This window comes from Parus major, chromosome 12, assembly GCF_001522545.3.
Source record: "Parus major isolate Abel chromosome 12, Parus_major1.1, whole genome shotgun sequence".
Taxonomy (NCBI): Eukaryota; Metazoa; Chordata; class Aves; order Passeriformes; family Paridae; genus Parus; species Parus major.
Genome location: NC_031781.1, coordinates 8019053 through 8029967, shown reverse-complemented (window position 1 = coordinate 8029967; position 10915 = coordinate 8019053). Strand labels below are relative to the sequence as shown.

At 39.7% G+C, this 10915-nt stretch overlaps 1 protein-coding gene across 8 annotated transcripts in view; it reads left to right on the top strand.

The window, feature by feature from the left end:
* ARHGEF3 (Rho guanine nucleotide exchange factor 3) overlaps window positions 1–10915 on the top strand; it is a 100499-nt gene that overhangs the window by 68625 nt on the left and 20959 nt on the right. Inside the window, exon 1 of one of the 8 annotated variants that reach the window (XM_015640656.3) lies at window positions 8205–8349. The exons of the other annotated variants lie outside the window; for them this stretch is intronic. Coding sequence (XP_015496142.1) covers window positions 8254–8349 — 96 coding nt within the window. The 5' untranslated portion in view covers window positions 8205–8253. Of the gene's footprint in view, window positions 1–8204; window positions 8350–10915 lie in introns of those variants that run through there. 8 annotated transcript variants of the gene reach the window in all.

The following is a 10915-nucleotide window of genomic DNA, read 5'->3' as shown; positions in this document are numbered from 1 at the left end:
CTCTGCTATCTTGGGAACTAGATTAACTGTGATCATCACCTGTCCAAAATTCATAGTTGAACATGAGTGGAAATGGAACACTTGTGTGTTGTGGTTGTGGATTTGATAATGAAGATCACATAAAAGCAGGATGAACTTGATCAGTGTCAGCAGTTTGTGGTTAACAACTTGACCGGAGAGGAGATAGTCTTCAGAAATTACAACTGGCTTTCTTAAATCAGGAAAGTATTCAGGAAAATTGTTTCTTATTTATATTTTTGTGTAAATTAAAACTTGTTATAGTAACATCTGTACCATGGGATGGGATTACATCATTATATTTACACTTAGGAAGGCAGTTATTTTGTAACTTTAAATAAAACCTTTTTTATTCCTGGCAATGGTTTCTTGATTCCCTAATCCTTGATAAAAGGATACGAACAAAGAAGTTCTGTCCCACTGTAAATTGTTGTTGTCTGTTTGAGGATAGGTCCCATTTCGGCTGTCTTTTAAAGATTAGTTACATTGTTACTTCGTGCCACATCATCTTTAAGAATACAGGTCTGCAGTGCAGTTGTACTGGGAGTAGTTTTATCAGTGGTTGAAGCATTACCAGTTTTAGCAAGGACACTTCTTTTTGAAGTTATTACATGGCTTTCCTCCCTGCTCTTAGGGGGAGGATGTGGGTAACAGAAAGATGATTTAATTTCTTGTGTTCATTTTTGTCTGATGTCACAGCATATGGGAATTGAACAATATTTCTAAAGATATTAATGAACCACTAATGGACCAGTGTAATATTGTAATTTGCATAATCACTGTAACAATCTGGATTGTAAGGCATTGAGTGATCCAAGGAACTCTTTTCAGGACTACATGTGGAGGTTTCCTGCACTGGGTGATCAGTCAGTATTGCAGTGTGAAAAAAAGACCTCTCAGATTCAGGGCTGCTTCACTGTAGTGGAGCTATCAGACTCTTGTTTCTGTTTGTAAAGCACTTAGTAGTCTCACTGCTTTGCTTGACTTTCACCACTCCCATGGATGTCTTGTAATCTGTGTCAAACAATTTTTATTTGATTAACTTTCAGTCTAGAAACACTGGTGGCACATCCTTAGCTATGGTCTAGAAAAGGGTACATGATTTGTAATTTTCATGCTTCTGATTCCATTTCCTAAAATTGTTAGACTTTCATAAGGCATATTACCTCTAAACTTCTAGTGTTGCACAATGATCTTTATTTGAAAATTTTTAATTTTTCTCAATACCTTCTGCAATTAATGTATTGTGATGGGCTGTGCTGGGTTAACACCTGGATGTGATGATCTAAAAGGTCTTTTCTAACCTTAATCCTGTTGCTCAGGAGCACATGAAATCAGTCTCAAGGTTTGTGTTCTAAATGTTTACTCAAGAAGCACAAATGTTCTAATTTTAAGATGGTCAAACTGGCAAAAATGACTGAGTAGATGAGTAAAAGTGCACAGTTGTTATGGAAATTAATAGGTGGGTTTGTTTTAAAAAAGAAATAAATAAGGCTTCTGATCCAAATCTCTCATCCAAAAAAAATTAAAATATGACAGTATTCTTTGGCTATGACTTCATGAAACAAGCTGACCTAACAGTTTAGAGCTACTAGAAGGAGATAAACCAGCCTTTTCCCTGTCCTGTCCTTATTTGTACCTGAGAGCATTTTCACCATTTCTCTTCAGTGAGTTCTGGTGCTTTTCTCTTGCCACAGTAACTTGTTTAGCTCATGAAAACAGCAGATAAGAGATCTGGCAAAAGAAAGTATTTTTGTGTTTTTGGACTGCTGACTTACCTGTGTGAGGAGATGAAGGTTAGAGTCACAATAAGGTGACAGGGAAGGACTACACAGAGAGAGGGTACAGTGCCAGTGGAAGAGAGGGAGGAAGAGGAATTTGTGTAGAGAGGGAAGTAAGGTTTATGCTTTTATGAGTGGCAAATTGTCAATTCATCTCAGCCCTACTATAAAATCCTATTTTTTTTCAGCACTTGGGATTCTGAGTGCAGCACAGTAAGCTGTGTCAAACTGAATGCAAAGAAATGTATGATAAGGTTTGAAGTTTGTCTAATTGGGTAAAGAGATGAATAGGAAAAGACAACTCAAAAGACCCAAGTCTTATCCATTTTTGCTAGTTTTGTTTCTGACCTGAAAAGGACCTTTGTAGCTGAAAGCCCTTCTTTTGTTGTTTGTTTGTTGGTTTGGTTTTTTTAGGGTTTTTGTTTGCTTATAGGTGTTTGGGATTTTCTGTAGGCTTTGGTTTGGGTTTTGATTTTTTTATCCCCCAGTTATGTGATTTTTCTAATAAACCCGAGAAACCCCAAACTTTGCTTTACATATTGCACTTGGAGGGGATGTTTGGAAGAACAAACCAAGTGGTATTTGGCCAGTATTGTGAGATCAGTAAAAGAGAGGGGAACAGAATTTTCTTCTTGCTCTTATCTGGCATACATACATATATAAACAAAACATACATGCATACATACAGCAAAAAAAATACAAAATACTGTCCACTCTGGGGACTATTATTACAGAGTTACTCATGTAATATAAATGTTATTGTAATAAAATTTAACCAAAATAAAAAATAGACCACTACTGTGATGTCTTGCTAACCATTTTGTTTTAGGGATAATGATTTTTCATAAAGAAATTTGTTACTTAATTTTCCAGTCAGCAAAAGTACTCTGGAGAGAAATTCCTGCTCTCCCCAACTGCCTGTAACTTAAACAAAAGTATTTAAATTACATTTAATCTCATTTAAACACCATACAAGTGTTTCCAGTAATTTCTGCTCCCTAGAATGCCTTTTAATGAAAAGTTCCGGAAAGGATGCTCCACTTTGGGTGATCAATTCACCCTGTTCAGAATTTGAGCAGCTGTTTAAAATCCATGTGGATAAATCCATACTATCCTCCCCACCTCCTTCTTTCAGCTCTCCCCTGGGAAGTGTACTCGGACAAACTCAACCAACTTCTTTGTTTATAAGTGTGACTCGTGGAGGATCATTTTAGCCAACCTCACCACACCCTGTGATTCCCTCATCAGGGACCACCAAGTGGTGTACAGTGCTGGGTGTGGTAGCAGGGTGGAGAAATGTGAACCCTTCCCAGTGTCTCCAGGCCAGCCAACTGTAGCACTGAGCTGCTAACCAGTCACCAAAATGATTTTTGTGTTATGAATCTGAGGTAGATTTAAAAATGGGTTGATATTGACATCCCTAGGGAAGCTCATGGAAAGAGTGCTTCTGCCTCAGTGTGAAAGTGATTGTTAAAAGGCATCCTTTAACTGTACAGTATTTCCTGTGGTAATCAAAACTTACATGAATTTAGCAAAATAAAAACAAATCAAAACAACTTGGAACGTTATTTGATCTGTTTCTCTTCCAGGGCAGAATTTTTCTACCAGCGACTTTTGTATGAAGAAACACTGAGTTTGAAAGCCTGCAGCCTGCTTTTCAACTGGATGTGTGTTTATACAATAAACCATTTGTGATGGTTGGCATGAGAATCATGGCTCACCATCACTTTGACATGAGTGTACGTCAGGGTAGAGGAGATATTTTGAAACAGCCATCATTCATAGTGGGAGACTCCTGCTAATGACTGACAAAGTTAGGGGAATAGTTCAGGGCTTGGCTGCAAGTCCCAAAGCACAGCCCACAATAATAGTGAGGAAACATAACTTCCTCCTTCTCATTTTGCTCCACACGTGGCACAAATAAGGATCACGTGAAAGGTCTTCAAATGGAGAATCTAGACAATAGGAATTTGGGGTTCAGTTTTGTGATGTCACATATTCCATAGAGAGGTGTTTCATTTTTCTGCACCGGTCTTTCCATGATTAGGGCTCTACCTGGAAAAACTACAGGTGTGGTTTTTAAGAACATATTTTTAACAGTGATCACTTACTCTCTAGTATTTTTATTGGAATTTCTCAGCATCAAAGTGTTTAATCAAGAAGTCTTTTCCTGATATTTATTACCTAGTAAATTGTAACTCATTACCATGTGAACAATCTGTATGTGCAATGAGGAAATTGCAGTTTCTTGAACAGCTGGGTAACTGCCTGATAAATGCTCTTTTTTAGCAGTTTATGGGATTTTTGGCTTCTCAATCAACACTGTCGGTGGTTCTGCATTCCATTTTCTGAGCAGATTCAGATTCTTAAATTTTGATTAAAAAGACTGCTTCAAAAGTTCTCTTTGGATTGTTTGAATATGGTTTTGGTGTTGGTGGTTGTTAATTTGTTTTTCTGAAAGGAAAGCTTCCTAATGATTATACTGAAGAGAGATATACTGAAGAGAGTTGGGTGAGAGCCTCACCCAACCTGGCCTTGGACACTTCCAGGGATGGGGCATCCACCGCTTCTCTGGGCAACCTGTGCCAGGGTCTCACCACCCTCATAGTGAAAGTTTTTTCCAATATTTAATCTAAATCTACCTTCTTTCATTTTAAATGAAAGGAAGGGTGCATATATTATATGAGAAATATTCCATAAGCTGCAAACTACTGAGGTTTTTTTCCCTTGAAATGTGTGTGCAGTATATCCACCCAGTTTAAGGCTTTTGTAAGGTTTGAACCTGAACACATCTCAAAGGGCTTTGCTGTGCTGATAGATGTTATTGCAAGAGTTACTTCTGTGTTAAGTTTTGAATCTGTGAGAAAATGAACTAAAGGCGTGGGTGTGAATGCCATAACCACAGAACAGCTCTGTCAGTGAACTTCAGTCCTCAACCAGGTCAGCAGTGGAAGGCACCTTTGAGCTGGGCTTTCCAGACTTAGCAAATACCTTCCTTACTTCTCCCTGACAGTAAGTAATTGTCTGACTAAATTCTGTGCTGGCCTAAATAAATTTTAAAAATCTTCCTACACCTCCCCCACTGAACTAAACCCACAAAAAATGTATTCCAGAAATGGCAAAAATGATGCAGTGGCCTGCTCTGCAATCTATTCACTGCTATCATTTTATCTGAAACACTAGTTTAGTTTTTGAAAGTACCTTACAATTCAGATTCACAATTTTTATAGTGTTAGTGTAGACTTGTAGTCTAGGTATAATTTTTGGAAAGAGTGGACTCACTGGCTCCACACTTACAAACTTCCTTAGTGGAATCACTGAAACCTTTGTTTCTCCAGCTGTATAACTGGAGCTCTCTAGGGAGTCTTTCAGCCACAAGTTTATGAACTGATGTTTGGCTCTGCCTGGGCCCGCGTGCACACGCACAATGCAGTGACTATTGATGGGCAGTCACTGTGCAATCTAAATTCATGTAGAAATGAAATATAAATTACACTCAGTTTGTAAGATCTTTCAGAAGGGACTCCAACTGTTTGATATGCAGTTCAGAAGGGATTCAATACCACGACTAAACTGTAATCATAATTCATTGTTTATAAATGCACATAGCTTTCTACAGACAGTCAGCTCTTTGAGAGTTGTTTGCATTTGTTATTCCATCAGATAATATTATAAAGTTCAGTGCCATTCATCAATTAACTTTGGGTCCAAATTTCATTTCTAAAACTGTTTTACACTTTTCTGGTAGAGTAAACAAATGTCCATGGAGTCTAATGAATCCTACTTTCCATGTCATTGAAGTCTATCTTGTAGGTACAAGATGCTCTGAAACTTTTTGACATGCAGGTCCTGCCTATTAACAATCATATTCCTCTTAGAACTAATTTTTCTCCTGTTTCTCAAGAGTGCTTAGTCAAGCTGAAATGCACTGGCCTGACTAATGGAGAAATGACAGAATCCCTTTCTTGGCATATTTTTTTGTGTATAAACCCAAGTTCATTATTTCAATCTCCAAACCAGTACACTCTTGTCCTGTGTGAAGTGCTGTTCATGCCTTGAAGCATGTTGCAGGATTAGATTGCTTTGAGAACACACCCTGAAGGTATTTTGTCTAAATGATTTAAGTGACACTGATTTTTGAAATGGTGTTAACATACAGCTTCATAAACAAACATACACAGATGGTATTTTAAATCAAGGCTTCTTGGGTTTAAATGGTTACACAGCAGCTGTGGTGTTCTCATGGAGGTTCTTGACCATTTTTTACAATCTGTATGTAGTGGTATTTTGATGTGCTTGAAATGTGAGGAGAAACTGCCCAACGTTGTCAGGTTGTGCTCAGAGCTGTGTCCTCTGAACATCACATGGAAGAAGACTTGCAGAAGTGGGTGTACATTCATGTGATTGAAGTAACTGTTCAGAGCTTCAGAAATCCTGAGCTAAGACTTGAATGTAGTCATCAGATAAAATGCTGCATTTTGTTTTTTAAAATATGGAAAGTAACATGATGGCTGCAAGAATCTAACCTAACACCAAATATCCAGTGGTGGTGAGCATTAGATGTTTAGAGAAGAGTCTGAAACAGAAGTAGCCTGTCATGGTGTTTCCCAAAATATTGCCCCAATAGTCAAGAACTTATGTCTGAGAATGTTTCTTAGGAGCAGCATCTTGTACCAGATACTTTCACTGTGTATAATACAAAAGTTGTATATAGTATGAAGAATTAGCTTCTTTTTCTTTGCTCTGAATCTGCCACCATTGGGTTTAATCTGATGCACCATTTTCCCCTGTAGTTGAATACAGTGAAAAATTATTCCATATTTGCTTCCTCTGTCAATTATGGTTTGTAGATCTTTATCACATCTGCTCTAATTTCTCTTTTCTGTATGTCCTGTCTACTTAACCATTATCTGCATGAAAGCTGTTCTGTCTCTTGTCAACACTTTCAGTTTCAGTCAACCTTGTCTTGCCATACAGTAATGCAGATGAGGAGCCACAGAACACCTGAATGTTCAAATGGCACATTTTCTTCTAGAATCATTGCACATCTAGAAGTACTGATAACTGTTCTAGGGATTTTGCAGCAATTTCAGGGTTTGGAAGCTAGTGGGGTTTTTGTTTTAAGGGCTCTACCATAAAATAGAGATGTGCATGACAGGCACAGGTGAGCATCTCTGGTTGTACTGCAGCTACTCCTGAAAAGGCCTAGGAGGGTAAGTGTGAGAGATTATTATATGTTTGGGATATTGGTGAAGTCAAAGGAAAGCATCCAAATGAGGGCTAGACCTGCCATTTGACTAATCTTGTTTTGAAGTCATCATTATCTGATTAACAGCCTTTAGAAAAATAGATGCTTGTAAAGGCACATCCATCACATGATCTCCCTTTAAAATCAGCTAATTTTTACAAGGTCTGTGAAGTTATTCTTGGTTGGGCTGCTTCCCTGTTGCTGAAAATATTCTTTCCTCCTCCCCCATCACAGCTTCCTACTCCATTTCCTTTTCCTTGTTTCCCGTATTATAGTCTCTGTCAGACTGATCCTGTGTTGCAAACAGGGCCCCAGATGCTTTCTCCCTCTTCTCAGGAAATTTTCACTACCTTTGTTTTAAGGTAGCCATCAAACAGAATTTGCCTGGATGCACAGACACTGAAATGTCTTGCGAGATACCTTGGGCAGAGGTGTTTTTCCACTTTCTCAGCTCAATAGAATGAGAGGTGCGGGCAGGGGAGTAATTTGGCTGAACAATACCAACAGAAGTGGAACTTTAAAAACACAAGAAACAAGCTCCAGGTTGCCAGACAGGGAAAAAGCAGCAATATGGGTAGGAGGAAAAAAAAAATTAAAAAATCAAGAATAAAAAGAGTAAAAAGAAGCGTGCTGGGGAGGGAGTAAAAGCAATGCTCTGTGTTGTGGCACCAGGACATCTGTGACATTATGCAGATTCCCGCCCTGATCCTGATCAGAGCACAGCGCACTGAACGTTGGTGCCACCGCCGTGTGCAGGTCTGGAGTCCAGTGTGGATTTGGGTCTGTGCCATTGGGGACCGCTGTTATTCCTGCCCTCCTGCCGGACACTCGGCTGCCAGGAGAGCCGGGCGCTCTCGCAGTCATCCTGCGGGAAGCGCACGGTTAACGTGTCCCTGTTAATGCTGCGGGAGCGAGAAGGGGAGCGCACAGCGAGGCCAAAGGCGCTCGTTCCTCGCCGGCGCTGTGAACCCGAGGGTGTGGGGGGCTCGGACCCCGCCCCTCCCGGCCCGTCCCCCCGGCCGGCCCGGCCCGGCCCGCTGCTGGCGCTGCGCTGCCGCATTTTGCTGCGGCTGATGCGCTCCGAGCCGCGGGCCGGGGCGCAGCGCAGCCACCGCGCTGCCGGGGGCCGGGCACGGCCGGCGCCGCCCCTCGCCCGCCGCTCGCACACAGCCGGCGCTCACCGCCCAGACCGCTCCTGCAGCCACCATGGTGGCCAAGGATTACCCCTTCTACCTGTCCGCCAAGAGGGCAAATTTCTCCTTGGAAACGCAGGCGGTGGCCAGCCCAGCTAAAGAGACCGAGGTACTGCTGACACGGTTGCAACTTTATTTGTCTTTATTGTGTGACCTGTATTGCGGTGGGGAAAAGTAACGTGCTTTGAGAACAGGCTGCAGTGTATAGATAGATATCCGTTTTGTTTAGGCATCCTTTACTGCCTTCTCTACGTATTCACCTTTCTTTCGGAATAAAGCAAGAAACAGAATCTAGATTTTTGTTGTCTGTCACTTTCGGAAAAGTCATCTTTAAAATACCTGATTGAGACATTCCTGCTTTACGTGTGTAGCTTAAATAGATTTAGTTGTATTTTATTTCAGGACTAAGCATTACTTACAAATTGTTAAACTTATGTTGGAACTGGAAGGGAATCAGTAAAATGGTGTCTTAAAGCATTAACTTTAAGATGACATTTACATTAACTGTCTTTTCCTCATCACAATAAACAAAAGATTAATCTGATGTACAGTTAACTGAAAATCCTGCCCTATCCGCAGATTGACTGCTCTCTTTCTTAAAAAGCATGGAAGCCTTTCAAGTGACATTAAACATCTTATTCACTAACTCAAATTCAGCAATGCTTGTGAAAAACTTAAATATTTGATACTTTAGGCTAATGTTGGTTTATGTTTAGGAAAAAAAACAGTGACATTAAGGATTCTGACTGCTCTGGAGGAAGGAAGAACATTTATCTGAAAGTGTTTATTACTTAAATATATAGTTTCTTTATTAATCTTGTTTGCTGGGTAACTTGAAGACAGCTTATTAAGTAGGGTTCATTTAATACATCTCCATCAAAGATTAATTACTTCCCCACTTGAACAGGTCTAAAGTAAAAGTAACATAAGCCCAGTGACCTTATTTAATCATGATCCTCTAGCTAAGAACTGAGATGATGCTGCACTCTTGCTTTTCAGTGTCCTTTTACATAGAGAGACTTAATTACTGAGGTTAAGGGAAGTAGAATTCTTCTCAGCTATGTGTTTTTGAAAAGTGACACCCTGAGTGTGTGTGTGTATGCGTCTATGGAAAACACAAGCTATTAGGTTCTTAATGTTTTTGTCAAGGGTACTCATTATATTAATGGTAATATTAAAAAAAACCCATGTTTTTTTTACTATTTTTAGTTTTTTTACTATTTATTTAACCCTTTACTGCATGAACGGATTTTTTGTGAATTAACAGAATTATCAGATCTGAAGAGTTGGAGTGTTGCTCTGTTACAATTAGAAAGAGCAGCTCCATTATAATCAAATTCCAAAGAAAAAGACTCAATGAAAGCTGAGAGCACGAGGAAGTATTGAGTAACAGATGTGATCAATCAAAATTACAACGTGCAAACAGCTTGTGTTTTATACGAATAAGAAAATGCATCCTTATGTTTTTGTTCTGTTTTCTGAGAGCAAGATGGGATTCCAGCATTCTGATAAAAAATTTTTAAACATCCTGTCTTAGGAGGGTAAGACAAGCCACCAGTTCAAAAAATTGAATAAGAAAGCAGAAATAAAAGCTACTTTTTGGGAAAGGCATTATAAGGACTAGTGTGTGCAGCCTGTTTCTTTGAAATCTCTACGGGGGAGAAATCCTTAAGCTCTAACATTAGGCTGTTCTTTCAGCTTTTAGTATTTACGAGGGGAATTAAAGCTGTTGGGCGCCTTCTACCCCAGCTGCGTGTTACTGCAGCAGAGCGCTCCCGTGCCCGAACTGGGCCCTTCTGCCCTTGCAAACACGAGTGTCATTCCAGTTATTAACATGTGAAGTTGGTTGATTTTTTAATAACTCAAATTGTGCATACATGTTGGTATGTTTGGATTAGAACAGTTTTTCTGCCTTATAAATGTTTTGAGGAACAAGTCAGTGGCAGAAAAGAGAACTGAGGTTTTCTGCTTCTGGCTCTTTCTTTAAGCTACATCAGCTCCCTTGGCATAAACTTTGTGCAAATTTGCACAGTCACAAAACAATGACAAATGAAATTTCCAAAATATGTGTAAACACTAAAATCTGGATTATGACAAAAAGCTATAATTCTAGTCCAAGTCCAGTTTTCATAGTTCTTTTTAAGTGCAGTTTAAGGGCAGCAAAACACTGCAGTGCCTGAGTTAATATGGCAAACACTGTAAGGTCTTTGCATTATTACATGCCCCACACAAAATCCTGTGGTACAATTCTAGGTGTGAACAGTACAGACGTGTTGGGTTCCTCTCAACTTTTTTATAATTCAAAAATAGAAATAATAAAATTTGAAACTTGCTCACTCTAAGTTATAAAAAACCCCACGCCATTTCCCGATGAGAAACACCATTTTCCGTGTTTCACTGGTTAAAGCGACTTCCTTATCACCCCTTCTAAAGCCAACACCCAGACTGGGTGGGCAGCAGGTGAGAACGAGCATTCACAGCCACAGACTGAGGTTTAAAGGGTCTGAATGTGATGTCATGGGAAGGAACTCCTGTATTACTCAGAGTAAGGATGTCCTGTTGTGCCATACAGGATCCAACACAGTTGGATCCAAGACACCTGGATTTAGGCTCTGAAAACTACAACAGAGACATCTCCAGTATGTTGTATGTCTGCTTATAGCTCTTAGAGTGCA